The sequence below is a fragment of the Amphiprion ocellaris genome, chromosome 18 (assembly GCF_022539595.1).
Source record: "Amphiprion ocellaris isolate individual 3 ecotype Okinawa chromosome 18, ASM2253959v1, whole genome shotgun sequence".
NCBI classification, from domain to species: domain Eukaryota; kingdom Metazoa; phylum Chordata; class Actinopteri; family Pomacentridae; genus Amphiprion; species Amphiprion ocellaris.
The window spans coordinates 8,616,562-8,632,002 of NC_072783.1; the positions used below are offsets into that span (position 1 = coordinate 8,616,562).

Sequence of the window (15,441 nt, forward strand, 5' to 3'; positions counted from 1 at the left end):
CATTCTTGCACATGCCAGTTGTACTGCACAAATTCTTAGATAAATGGTAAAGTATTAATATTGCACAGATTTTTATGTAAAGACATATTAAGGTTTGAACAAAACATGCAGCAACCACTATTAGCTTGGTTGTACTTGCTCTTTAAGATCTCAGTTTTAACTAATTAGCATAAACATTCAAAATTATACTTAGAATCAAGGTAAACGTAATGGTCGAGCAACACAGTTCTGGCCAAAAATCACAATTATGTTGATTATTCATTGATTTCATCGCGCGTCTCGTTCAAATACGATTGAAAATAAAGCTCGTCTTCACCGTTGTTCAGTGCATCCTAAGAGGGACTAATTATAATCAAAATAGGTGCTATTTTGATGCTTATCGACCGACTCTACAATTTACAGATGCTCCCTGAAAGCCTCACATGCATGCAAGCTTAGCAGCTGCGCACAGAGAAGCCTCTAGTCTCCCATCAGTTACTGCAGTGCAGCAGGTGTTTGACCAAAAATGACTTTGAAAAGAGTGAACTGAAGCTTTCTAAGGTCACATTTACCAGAGTTGAAACCAAGAGATTTTATCTGCATCGACTGTTTTCTGTGTGCATAAATTTCCTATGAGCAAAGCACACATTTACAGTAACGAAGAGTCAAAACACACATGTAAAACTGCTCTAACAGTGAATATCCAGCTTGTAAAATGTCTCCTGTGTGCTGCAGATGGATGATTTTGCACAACTGCACGTGTTTTTTGACTTAATCAACCATTTAGTGAATGAAATGCTCAAGTATTTGTGAAAACAAACAAAAAAATTGCAGGAAATTTGGGGCTATTCACCAATCTAATGCTTCAAATTCTGAATTTTCTGAAATTCATCCAAACAAAACACCAAATAGAGGTCAGGATCACGGATAAATTCAACACAACATAGTTTACAAGCCTTTACCTCCAGGGAAGAAAGCAAATCACACTTTTATAAAGCGGTAAAATAGATTCATGGCAAAAAGCATCAACTTGCAACCTGCAGAATACCACCTGGTGCATCACCGAGACAACGCTGTGCCCACAATGTGGCTCGCTGCCAGCCTCCACAGACTTCTCAGCAGAAAGACAATGTACCAAATGATTGCACCATTTCAAAAAGCACCCTCGAAAACAGGTCAACAGCTGGAACGACAACCAGGTTTCACATCAAACTCTCATTCGCCAGACGCTGTAAATTCTTCAAGAAAATCTCTGAAGCCACTTTGCCGGGACAACACTTTGGTTATTAGCACCCCTCTGGTCACTTCTGCCTCCACAGATAACAAATGGGCGGCAAAGACATGGGAAAAAGAAATTGCTTCACAGCATAGCATCAAAGATTATCAGTTCTTGCTCTTAACGGGAGCTGTCGTTTTAGTTTGTCGGGGCGTAAGTGCAGAAAGTAGGCCGTTTCACTGCTTCACGACCTCACTCATGTTATGTGACAAATGAATAAAAAGATAAAACACTTGAAGAGCAAGTGAGGGCAAATCGGTTTTATAGCTGAAGGCCGCCAATAACACAATAACTAGAAAAACACTCACAGAACGCAGTACTCTGCTAAGGCTGCTCAGTTGTATGATTTCCGACGGATCAAATCTTGAAAAAATTTGTGGCAGAAATCATGGCAACATAGAATGTGTCCATTTAATATAGATGTACCCACAAACAGAACACAGGCGTGTGTTATGCATGTGTACGTTATGTATGGATACCAAATCACGTGACCTAAATATGTAGCGGGCGACGGGAACTGATGGGACTCAGAAACACCCCCACAATTTAATCAGTTGTTCCTTGTATCATTTCCGACAGATAAGTCCGCAGCGGTGGATTTGTAGCAGAATCACAATCATGTGATCATCAACAGGCAGCTGATGTAGTGTTCAGTTGTTGTCATAGTTACAGTGACAACATGCCACTATCTCTCAATGGTACAGAAATCTTTAACAAATCCATGGATCCAGACTATAAGCTGCATCACTGCCAAAATCTAATCACTTGGTCCTTGTGTCATTTCTGACCTCCCCTGAAAATTTCATCCATATCTGTTGGTCTGTTTTTGAGTAATGTTGCTAACAGACAGACAGACAAATGTACGTCGATCGTCACATGACTCCGCTGAGGCTCCGCCTTCTTGGTGGAGTAATCATATGTGCAGAACTGGACAACGACCTGAATTTGGGTTTAAACTAAGATTAAAGTTAATGTAAATTCTAAATAATTTTTCTCGCAGATGCTTTGTTGCACAAAGAAGCTACTAGCATCATTAGAAAGACCAAGCTGTGCAGTTTCACTTGATATAAACTCCACTTTACCGCAACAAATACTTCAAGAGCAATTCAACCGAGAAGAGGGGATGTGACTTTGGATGGAAAGTGCATCCATCAGGCTTGTTTTGCTCGTAGTGTTCACTTGTTGTCATAGTTACAGTGATCCTGTGCCGCTATCTCTCAATGATACAGGAATCTTCAACAAATCCATGGATCCAGACTATAAGCCGCATCACTGCCAAAACCTAATCACTTGGTCCTTGTGTCATTTCTGACCTTCCTTGAAAATTTCATCCAAATCTGTTAGTCCATTATTGAGTAATGTTGCGAACAGACAGACGGACAGACAGACCAACCAACACCGATGATCACATAAGTAGATGGACAAGCTTTCGTCAAATCACTACTCTGGCTTCCTGTTAGTCAAAGGATAGACTTCAAAGTCTGACTCCTGGTCTACAAAGCACTGAATGATCTTGTACCAAACTCCATCCTGTACTTATTATCTCCATATGAAGCATGCAGAGGCCTCAGGTGATCAGGGACAGTTTTACTGTGTGTTCCCAGAACCACAACCAAAAATAGTGAAGCAGCATTCAGCTATGATGCTCCTCACCTGTGGAATAAACTTCCTAAAGACCTGAGGTTCTGCTCAAACTGTTTTAAATCAGGCCTGAAAACCAGATTGTTTACTGCTTTTTCTTAGATGTTCAATCTATTCTCTTAACTTTTAATATACTTGTATGATCTTAATGTTGAATTAATTTTTAAGTTCTCTGCTGAATGTATTTCTTTGCCATTGTAACTTGTCTTGCCTTTAAAGTTCTCAACATCCATCTTTCTTGACTCTTTCTTGTTTCAGGTTTTGGAGCCACGTGAGTCTAAATTAGCCAGACTTGATCACTGCATTTCAGGATTAGGTATAATTCTGACTCGACTCTGCCTTGTTGATTCATCCGTGGAGCCCCGACAACTTCAAGCAGAAGAGGTTGGAGGCCTTCGGAGTATCTGCCGTTAATCCCGTTTGAATTTACCTCACGCCCCGATTACACAAATCCACATAAGCTCTTGTTTTGATTTTTTAAAAACAAGCCTTTTGTTTGCCACGATTGCAAAATGTGCCGGCGATTAACAGAGTTTCAGTTGCTCCTCGGCAGATGGCAGAGCAGCAGCCGGCCTGTTTGACACGCTGGAGGTTCTGCAGGATGTGAGGAAATTAGCAAGGCTGCCACTGATCATCTGAATATTGATCTGAAGCTAGAAGAGCTGCGGTGTTGATCGGTCAGTCGATATATTCTCTCGTTTGACCAAATTCTCATTGGCTGGAATGAGCTCTACATCAACAGCTTTTCCTCCAGGATTAATCCGTTATCTTGGCAGCAGGAGACTCGAACCCGCGTGTTTTCACAACTTTAAAGTGGTCCAACCAAATGGAGATCTACTGTATTTTACATTTATTTAACATTTACTGGAATGGATCCCAATTAACAGACATCTGGTCAGAGGCGTCTTCAGTGTGGCTGCAAATTTGTGCCAAAAAGTCGATTGCAAACAGCATTTTGTACATAACAGCTCCAAAAACCAACATGTCAGATCATCTAAAAACAGCAGCTAACTTATCTGTGTTATAACTAGGTAGGTAGTTATGATCCAGAGGAAATTCAAGAAACCAGCAGCATATTAAACACACAGAAATAAAGAAAAGATCAGGGCACACAGGAGATGTACAAATAAAAAAAATATATAAAGGCATAATTATGTACAGAATGTACACTACCATTCAAAAGTTTGGGGTCACTTAGAAATGTCCTTATTTTTGAAAGAAAGGCATTTTTTTTTCTATGAAGATAACATTAAATGAATCATAAATACAGTCTGGACAGTCCCAAACCTTTGAACGGTAGTGTAGGTCAACTTAAACTAATATAGAGCAACTTCAACTAATTTGGAACAACTTTAATATAGAGCAGCTTTAACTAATATAGAGCAACTTTAACTAATTTGGAGCAACTTTAATATAGAGCAACTTTAACTAATATAGAGCAACTTTAACTAATATAGAGCAACCTTAATTACATAAACTTTAGCAAAAATACAGCAACTTTTGCTAAAATAGAGCAACTTTAATTAATATAGAGCAACTTTAACTAATACAGAGCAACTTTAACTCATTTTTGAGTAACTTTAACTAATATAGAGCAACTTTAATAATATAAACTTTAGCTAAAATAGAGCAACTTCAACATAGAGCAACTTTAATAGAGAGCAATTTTAATATCAACTTTAGCAAATATAGAGCAAGTTTAGCTAAAACAGAGCAACTTTGATTATTATAGAGTAACTTTAACTAATATAGAACAACTTTAATAGACAGCAACTTTAATAATATCAACTTTAGCTAAAATAGAGCAACTTTAACTCATTTTTGAGCAACTTTAATTAATATAGAGCATCTTCAACTAATATAGGGCAACATTCAGTAATGTATACTACCGTCCAAAAGTTTGGGGTCACTTAAAAATGTTATGTTAGCACATGAATAAAAGTGTGACAACATGAAATTGCCTGGGTGACACCAAACTTTTAAACAGTAGTGTATGTATTAAAGCTAAAAACTGCATGGAGGTTTTTATTCCTCAGTAGTTTTAGTCCTAAATCACCAGCTAATGCAGTTCTACTTTCAGAAATCACATTAATGCTGGTCTGTTTTCCTTTCAGCTTAAAATAACCAAGTTCAAATGATTTAATATGCTGCAAAAAATTGCTGTTTATAATTCATTTAGGCTAACACAGCTAGTAGCAGTCAAAGCACTTTGCTATATTTAGCTAATCTATAGATCGGTGTTTTCTTTCGCTACCCACGACTGATCGATTGGTTGAAGAGTAGCTCAGATTTCCTTTGGTTCTGTGGGCCGAGATGCCGTTTGATAATCCTTCACCCTGCATGGCTTCAACTTTCCTCCAAACGGCCAGATAAAAATAACAAGAGTCTGGAGAGGCGACACCTCGGCGATGTGCGAACACGACAGTTTGGCCGGTCGGCTCGGTGCACCAGATGGGGCTCGGTGTCGGTTATGAGTCTCAGCTTGTGTGGGTGTCAGACTGTCTCATGAGTCTGCAGAAAGCTGCACATCAAAAAAAAAAAAGAAACTGCACAGTATCTGAGCAGGTACGAACACCCACGAGCACCAAATGCTGCCACTGTGGTTGAAGGAATCATTCAGTCGAGTGTTTAACCTGAAACAGACTAAAGAAGACTGAAAACGAGTTCACAGCATCGCCCAGAAAACCTGCCAAACAGTCAGGCGATCACGGCAGATTGTGTTTACATGGACGCCCGGTTTGGAGTCTTATCTTGGTTTTTAGATGCAGAATACGGTATTTATGTGGAGCACAAAATAAAACAGAATCACCTTTTTAGTTTATGTAATAAATACAGTATCTGGATACGATTACTGGTGATGTTTACAACTAAACTAGCACTTTAACAGGACATTCCTGTAACGGTTAGTATCACCTGGAATAACATACTGGTGGGATAAAGGAATACTGATGGTCCACAGTGGAGAGAACATTTGCTTATTAATAGAGCAAAAGAACACCAGAAAAAAAAAAACAACAGTAGAAGGAACAGTTCATTTCCCAACACAAAAGTTTTCGCATCTTTAAAAAAAGCCCCAGATGACAAAACATTCTTTACAAAATGTTCCAGTAATGTGACGTATGAACAAAACGGACTTTCTTAATGTTCCACACTTACAGAAAAAAAATGCGCTCACTGTAGCATTCAAAAAAACGTTCTCAGATGTTCTAATAGCCTCAGATGACGGAACTTTTTTTAGAAAACGTTCCAATAATGCAGTATATGAATAAAAATTTCTCATTGTTCCGCAATTACAGAAGAAGAACGTTCTCCCTTCAAAAGTGGTTCTCAAGATGTTCTTGAGTCCTCAGATGACAGAACTTTCTTCAGAAAACATCCCGCTAATATGATAAATGAATAAAACGGAACTTTCTCAGAACAAAACTGAACTTTCTCAGTGTATCTCAAGACGATTCTCATAGCAACATTCAAAAACTGTTCTACAGATGTTCTCAATTTCTCAGATGACAGAACTTTTTTTTAGAAAACGTTCCAATAATGCAATATATGAGCAAAACAGAACTTTCTCATTGTTCTGCAGCTACAGAAGAACACTGTCAATGCAACCTTCAAAAGATGTTCTCTAAATGTTCTTGAGTACTCAGATGACACAACTTTCTTTTGAAAATGTTCCAGTGATGTAATACTGACAAAATATTTATCCTGTAATTCTTCTGTTAAACCTTTTCAGTGTTCCACAATGTTCTGCAATTACAGAGGAAGAACATTCTCAATGCAACATTCACAAAAAGTTCTCCAGATGTTCTAATGGCCTGATGACAATTTTTTTTAGAAAACGTTCCAATAATTCAATATATGAATAAAACTCTAGTTTCTCATTGTTTTGCAATTACAGAAGAAGAATGTTCTTGATGCAACCTTCAAAAGTTGTTCTGCAGATGTTCTCGAGTCCTCAGATGACGGAACTTTCTTTAGAAAACATCCCAGCAATATGACATACGAATAAAACGGAACTTTCGTAGAACAAAACTGAACTTTCTCAGTACATCTCAAGACGATTCTCAATGCAACATTCAAAAAATTTTCTCCAGATGTTGTAACGGCTTCTGATGACGGAACTTTCGTTAGAAAATGTTCCAGTGATGTGATATTGCCAAAACATTTTGCCTGCAAATCTTCCTTTTAAACCTTTTCACAATGTTCCACAACGTTCTGTAATAGTAGAGGAAGAACATTCTCAAAGTAGCCTTGAAAAAATGTTCTCCAGATGTTCCAATGTCCTCAGATGACGGAACTTTTTTAGAAAAACTTTTTAGAAAACTTTCTCATTGTTCTGCAATTACAGAAGAAGAACGTTGTCAGTGCAACATTCAAAAGCTCTTCTCGAGACGTTCCCAAGTCCTCAGATAACAGAACTTTCTGGAATCCTCATTTCTGAAATCAGGCTAAGATGTAGACATGCAACAGTTCTCGTTTCTTTCTGAGCAACGCAGCTAGAATAGTCACGTTTCTCACAACTGGAATAAGAGTTAATCCAGGTTTGTGAAACCAGGACACGATGTACAAACGCCCAAAATTCTAAAAACACGATTCTCAAGTCCACGCAAAGACAACTGATGAGCTCAAAAGATTCTAAAAAAACACCAACAACAGAAAATAATAATTCTGAGCTTCAAAAGCCTGATGGTAGAGAGTACGAAAAGTCTTTACTCGTGAGAACTCTTCTCTAAGTCTTAGCATCTCAGAGTAACTTTCCCAACGCAGAAGTGCTTCCCATCCTCAAAAACTTTTTCTTCCCAACAGATGTGGGGAAAAAGGTGGGATTAACGTATAATTTTTATTGGGGTCAATATATATAACGACAAACGGCCACAATAAATGACCTGAGCCAGGAGTCTTGTTCTTAACACATGTTTTAAATAAAGAGCTGCTGGCCATGGTGCAGCTCCAAATGACTGGGTGTAGCGTCTCCATGCGACCGACTGGACTGGAAGCCGGGTGTGCCGCTAGAGTTTGAAATTAGATTGCATTTTTAAAGAAAGACGGTTCAATCAGAGTCACTCTGGCACTGCAGGCCAAAGATTTTACCTAAATAAGGCAGTTTGTATTTGTTCAACTGCTCAATTTGACTGCATTAAAAATACAATAAAGCCCATTATTGGCTCTGTATTGATCAAATGGTCTCATACTCTACGTCTAGATGTGTTGGTCTATAACTGGGACAAGATTTGGACAGTTCATCTTCACACCAGAAGCAGAGAAACATCAACAAAACCAAGAAACAAGCAGCTACTCCAGTGGATTTCTGCCCAATGCTGGCATATTATCAAGTACTCAGTCTTTCGCTCACAAAAATGTCCCTTAAGATGACAGTAAGGTGGTTTTCACAGCTGCCACACGAGCGACAATCCAGTGATATTATTGGAAAGAGATCAGGTTTTAACCGATCAACAGAAAAACACCTGGACTGGCCTCAGGCCCAATCCTGAGGGAATCCTTTACTCAGGATGCCGGTTCACACATACTACGGCTTAAAATATACGTGGGATCAAATTAACTGTAAAACTTTGAGCTCTGAGATGCAAATTCAGGTTTATCAAAGCAGTAATCATCCTAATAATGCCTGACAAGCCTGCAAACTACGGACTGACACAGGATCTGCTGTCACAAAACACGTTTTTATGATGTACACTACTGTTCAAAAGTTTGGGGTCACTTAGAAATGTGCTTATTTTTGAAAGAAAAGCAGTTATTTCCAATGAAGATAACATTAAATGAATCATAAATCCAGTCTAGACATTGTTAATGTGGTAAATGACTACAGGGGGTCCTCGGTTTATGACATCCTACAACCTATGGCGTTTTGTCGTTATGTTGGAACTGGTCATGCTGCGTGGAACCAGTTGGCGAGCGGATGAATACGTCGTCACACGGTGCTATAAGACAGCTTTGTTTACATTCGCTGTTTGTACGCTACGTACGATATTCATGACTTTTCCGAAGAACTGCTCGACATTGTGATGTGCGTCATGCGAGTTCCGACTTTGGGCGAAAATTGACATACGTCGCACCGTAGGGAAGGAAATCCAACATAAGTTGAGGACCCCCTGTATTCTAGCTGGAACCGGTTGATTTTTCCATGGAAAACATGGAATTGTCTGGGTGGCCCCAAACTTTTAAACAAAAAAAATCTGTTTTCTTCAATGTAGATAACATTAAATGAATGATAAATCCAGTCTAGACATCACTAATGTGGTAAATGACTATTCTAGCTGGAAACGGCTGATTTTTAATGGAATATCTCCATAGGGGTACAGAGGAACATTTCCAGCAACCATCACTCCTGTGAATGAATGAATAAAAGTGTGAGTTTTCATGGAAAACATGAAATTGTCTCAAACTTTTGAACGATAGTGTATGTTGGATCGAATTAACAAAAACTTCTAGCTCTGAGACACAGATTCAGGTTGATCAAAGCAGTAGTCATCCAAATAACGCCTCACACAGGATCTGCTGTCACGAAACACACTTTTAGGATATCTAATCACAGCATGAACAGCCGAATATTTTAAATTTGCTTTTCTGATTTACAGCTGAGATGTATTTTGAGTTCCAGCTCAGCAAAATGAACTTCATGCCTTCTTGAATATATAAATACCGGTCGGAAAGCAGCAACAGTCAGCTCCACAGCTCCGGCACACTTTATCAGAGGAGTTATTTGGTCAAGGATTTTGTCGTATTTACTGAGTCAACACGGCCAGCATTAGTAAGCAGATAACACGGCTGCTGCTGCTGATGGAAGAGCTTCGGGTTAACTCGCACGTCTCGCCGGCTTCAGAGCACCGACACTTGAGGTCGAGAGCTCGCCGGATCGCGACTTTCTGCTCGCTTGGAGCGGCTCTCGTCTCTGGCAGGTGGCCAGCAGCAGTCACGGAAAGCCGAGGACAAGTCGGGCTGAAAGCAACGGCACTGACAGCGAGCGGCGGCTGCGGGAGAACACTGATTTTCTCTAAAAACGACATGGGAAAAAAAAAACTCGCACAGAACGATTGGATGACTTCACTCAGATCTGCGCGAAATGCTGCAGTTTGTTAAGGAGGTCCCCACTCTGGTAACATTTACAACCAACAAGAAACTAAATTAATCAATACAAATGCAGCTCTAATCCACATCTGTCCACAGTTCCAGCTCTGGTAACATCTACACTACCGTTCAAAAGTTTGGGGTCACCCAGACAATTTCATGTTTTCCATAAAAACTCACACTTTTATTCATGTGCTAGCATAACTGCACAAGGGTTTTCTAATCATCACTGAGCCTTTCAACACCATTAGCTAACACAATGTAGCATTAGAACACAGGAGTGATGGTTGCTGGAAATGTTCCTCTGTACCTCTATGGAGATATTCCATTAAAAATCAGCCGTTTCCAGCTAGAATAGTCATTTACCACATTAACAATGTCTAGACTGGATTTATCATTCATTTAATGTTATCTTCATTGAAGAAAACTGCTTTTCTGTCAAAAATAAGGACATTTCTAAGTGACTCCTAATTTTTGAACGATTCTGTACATATTTATCTTTATTTCTGTGTGTTTAATATGCTGCTGGTTTCTTGAATTTCCCTCTGGATCATCAAAGTACCCACCTAGCTACCTAGCTATAACTCCGATAAGTTAGCTGCTGTTTTTAGACGATCTGACGTGTTGGTTGCTGAGCTGTTACGTACAAAATGCTGTTTGGCACTAATTTGCAGCCACACTGAAGACGTCTCTGACCAGATGTCCGTTAATTGGGATCCGAATTCCAGTAAATGTTAAATAAATGTAAAATACAGTAGATCTCCAGTTGGTTGGGCCACTTCAAAGCTGCGAAAACATGAGTCTCTTGCCGCCAAAATAACACTTTAATCCAGGAGGGCTGTTGATGTAGAGCTCGTTTTCTTACGGAGATAGTCCACCCAATGAGAATTTGGTCAAACGAGAGAATATATCGACCGACTGATCAACACCGCAGCCCTTCTAGCTTCGGATCAATATTTAGATGATCAGGAGCAGCCTTGTTAATTTCCTCAGAATAGATTAACTGAATGTTGTCTTCATTGAAAATAACTGCTTTTCTTTCAGAAATAAGGACATTTCTAAGAGACCCCAAACTTCTGAACGGTCGTGTATGTACTAAACTAATAAGAAACTAAATTAATAAACACAGATGTGGTTTTAATCCACCGTTCCAGCGTCCGGACGGTGTGTTACCTGTGTTAGTGCTGCTGCTATTGAAGAACCGAGCCGTGTCCTCCATCCCCCGGGGCTGGCTCTTGTCCCCGGCCAGCCACGATGCCCCTCTGGCGGACGCCGAGCCGTGGGATCCCCCCTGGAAGCTGGACCTGCTAGCCGTGTGCAGAGAAACGTCCGGTCTTTCGGCCTGCGGAGGCTCCGCCGAGGCCGGCTTGGCAGGCGACAACTTGCTGCCGCCGCGGGACGACACGGGTTTGGACTCCTCGTCACTGTCGAACCCGAACGGGTCCTCCAGACCGTCTCCACAGGGACGGGGCCGTTTGTAGACCTCCAGGACGGAGTCATTCTTGGAGGCGCCGGTGCGCTTGGAGCCCACCTTGGCCTTGTAGGTGGTGTCGCCCCATTTGGTGCTGAGGGTGCCCCTCTTGGTGGACAGAACCTCGTCGAACTTGGACGTGCCCTCCCCTCCCTTGCGGCTGTAGGTTTTACCAAATCTGGATGTCATTGTTGCATCTGGGTCATATTCTCTGAAACAAGAGCAGAGAGACTCTTTAACGAGCATCAAAGTCATTAATTTCTACAACTCATAAACCTGAAGCTGCTCTGTCAACACTAGAAGTTCAGCAGCTTCTTACTGATTCCTGCAGAAGATATCACATCACTCCCAGCTTCCTGTTCATGTGAAATGAAGTCAACATCCTACCGATCACTGCTAAAGCTCACCTGATTCCAGCTCTAAGCTACATTGACTATTATTAGTTATTTATTTGTAGTATTGTGTTCTGCAACTTCATGGATGAACTTTCTCTCCTCACCTGCATCTGCTCTTCTTTTTCTGAACCATTTAAAGGGTCAGTCACTCAAATTATTGTTAAATTTAAAACAAGTAATATGTAGCAGAAAATCAGATAAATAATTCCAGGGTAAGCAGCAGCTTTCCTGCACTCACTGATATTAATCCAAGCACAGCATCTCACATTTTATAGTAAGTTTTACACAGACATAGCTCAAAATGGTGCAATTATCAGATTAAAATCTAAAGACTAGCAGCATGAGCCCCCGGTGTGTTCAAATCTCAACAAGATCTGTGATTATTACCATCATTTCTGCACATTTTTACTCAAAAGCATTGCATTTATTTACTAGTTTGCAAATCAATGATTACACGTAAATAATCAGCGATTTAACAGATACGAGTTCACAAATGATCGACCTCTTCAGGATTTTGTCCGTAAGCAAACTGTAAAATCCCCAAATATAACCATTTTAAAGTAGTTTTACTTGTGCTAAGGCTAATTCAGAAAAAGTGTAGCTGAGTAGAATTAGCAGCTCGCAGCTCGAATACTTCTCAGCCAGCTGGTTTGACAAAACAAGGCTAACTTAGCTAGCGGCGTGCTAAAGGTGCTAAGTTTATGCTATCAGCAGTGGTAGGATGCTAACGGGCGAATTAATGGAAATATAACTAAATACCGCGGTGGATGTGACAGAAACAAGACAGCAAATGCGTGTAGACGTGTCTCCAAATGCGCGCTGCGTATCGTAACTCGAGTTTTAACCGTTAGCATTAGCATCAAGCTGAACCGCTAGCTAGCTGGATGCTAACGGCTAACAATAACTACAAACTGGCATCGCGCCGCGCCGCAACCAAAACATCCGCACACGGGGCACTTCCCGCCGCTAAATCGTCCCCGAATGCCATCAGTGTGTCCACTTACTTGGTGAGCTAAAGGGCCGATCCACACGAAACACACTCCGGACCACCGAAACGGTCGTTAAACTCGTTAACAGGACCGGGCCTGCTTTCCTGCTTCGAGCTTCCCCTGCACAGTATAAACAAGGCCGAGCAGCCGCCGCGAACGGCCGATCGGGGACACGAACACGCAGCAGAGAGGACCGAGGATCCGGTCTGCGGAGAAAACGCTCGGTTTAGAAGCTCTTCTGCAGAAACGGGCTCCGGTTTTCGGGCTAAATCGCTCTCGATTGTCTCCTCCGGGCTGTGACGAAGGCTTCCATTGGACTCCACCGCTGCGTCAAGCTAACGGGAAGTAGCGGCGCGTAACCGTAAACAGGCTGATCTGCCCTTAAAAATAAAAGCATAAACTTAACGTATGGGAAATCATATTAGCTAAAAAAATACCTGACGTGGAGGAATTTACACCTTACATTACAATTCAAAAATATAGAACCACTTATCTACATATCCTTTAATATCAAATGAATACGATATTTTGCATTATTTTGTCACAGTGCAGCTTTTGTTGTGTTTTATTTTTTAACAATACCCGGAAGTATCTTTATGTAACATTCAAAACTTTACAACAGTAGCTTTATTAATCTTATCATTGCGAATGCTGCGTTCAGGCACTCCTGTTACAGTCGACAAAATGTAAAATCGGCATGAAAAATGGATAGGGTTAAGACGTTTTGATATGTTTTGGAATTAATTTTATTTATTTTTAGTGCAATTTATTTCGTTTTTTCGTACAATGTAAAGTTCTGCACAATTAAACAGAATTATAACGCCATGAATTGCATACGTAAAAAAGACGGATTACTGAATATATTTTTCCCTCAATGTCCCACAACGTCCCACGATTGAACGTTTTCGATGCAACGTTCAAAGGATATTCTCCAGATGTTGTCAGGGCCTCAGTTACTGAACTTTCTTTTAAAAATGCTGGAGGAATGTGACATAATAGCAAAACATTTAGCCTGCAATTCTTCTATTAAACATTCCCTAAATGTTCCAGAATGTTCTAGAAGCATGTCCTCAATGCAACATTTAAAAAACGTTCTCCAGATGTTTTCCAAGCCTCAGATGACAGAACTTTCTTTAAAAAAAAAAAAAAAACGTTCAAGTAATATGATACATGAACAAAACCTTCAGCCAGCAGTTCTTCTACAAAACATTCCATGATTGCAGAGGAAGAAGGTTCTCAATGAAGCATTCAAAAAACGTTCTCCAGACGTTCTCCAAGTCTCAGACTTTTTATAAAAACATTCATGTAATGTGATTTGTTATCAATCAAAGGTCTAACATCTTGCCTGCAATATTCTTACCATGTTTTGGAGAATAAATTACAAAATATTCTTCTATAAAATGTTCCCATGATGGTCTACAATGTTCCATGATTACAGAGGAAGAAGATTCCCCATGAATCATGTTTTAAAATGTTCTCCAGATGTTCTCAAGGCCTCGGATGACAAAACATTCTTTACAAAATGTTCCAGTAATGTGATGTATGAACAAAATGCAACTTTCTTAGTGTGCCACAGTCACAGAAGAAGAACGTTCTCAGTGCAGCATTCAAAAAAAATGTTCTCCAGATGTTCTCAAGGCCTCAGATGACGGAACTTCTTTTAGAAAATGTTCCAATAATGCAATATAAGAACAAAACAGAACTTTCACATCTTTCCATGAATACAGAAGAAGAATGTTTAGCCTGCAAATCTTCATTTTAAACCCTTTCACAGTGTTCCATAATGTTCCGCAGTGTTCTGTAATTACAGAGGAAGAACATTCCCAATGCAACATTTAAAAAAAGATGTTCTTAGATGTTCTCAATGCCTGAGATGACAGAAGCTTTTTTTTTAGAAAATGTTCCAGTAATGCAACATGAACAAAACATTTGTACTACAAATCTTTCGTTTAAACTTCTTCGCAATGTTCCATAATGTTCCGTAATTGTTGAGGAAGAACATGCTTAATGCAACATTCAAAAAAATTCTCCAGATGCTTTCTAGGAGTCAGATGACAGAAATTTCTTTAGAAAACATCCCAGTAATTTAATATATTACCAGAACTTTCATCCTGAAAATCTTTCTTTCAAACCTTTTCACAATGTTCCACAATGTTCTGTAATTACAGAGGAAGGACATTCTCAATGCAACACTCAAAAAATGTTCTCCAGATGTTCTAATGATCTCCGATGACTAGACTTTCTTCAGGAAACATTCCAATAATGCAACATATGAACAAAACAAAACTTTTCTTGTTGTTCTGCAATTACAGAAGGAGAACATTCTCAATGCAACTTTCAAAAGTTGTTCTCAAGATGTTCTCAAGTCCTCAGGTGACAGAACTTTCTATAGACAACGTTCCAGTAACAAAACATTTAGCCTGCAATTCTTCTGTTAAACATTTTCGCAGTGTTCCGTAAGCTTAGAGGAAGAACATTCTCAAAGCAACATTCAAAAAAAGTTCTCCAGATGTTCTTTGAGATGCTTTTTTAATAAAATGTCCTGTCATGGGATTTATTAACAGAGGTGGAACACTTCTGCAACATTCAAAAAATGTTCTCTCGGCC

General features: G+C 39.8%; 1 protein-coding gene across 1 annotated transcript in view; it reads right to left on the reverse strand.

The window, feature by feature from the left end:
- The window catches only part of waplb (WAPL cohesin release factor b), a 64,577-nt gene extending 51,406 nt beyond the window's left edge, over positions 1–13,171 (reverse strand). The window contains exons 1-2 of the mRNA XM_023271303.3: positions 12,850–13,171; positions 11,153–11,661 (exon numbers count right to left, since the gene is read on the reverse strand). Of these exons, the coding sequence (XP_023127071.2) occupies positions 11,153–11,639 (487 nt within the window). The 5' untranslated portion in view covers positions 11,640–11,661; positions 12,850–13,171. The remainder of the gene's footprint in view (positions 1–11,152; positions 11,662–12,849) is intronic.
- Positions 13,172–15,441: the final 2,270 nt, after the last annotated feature.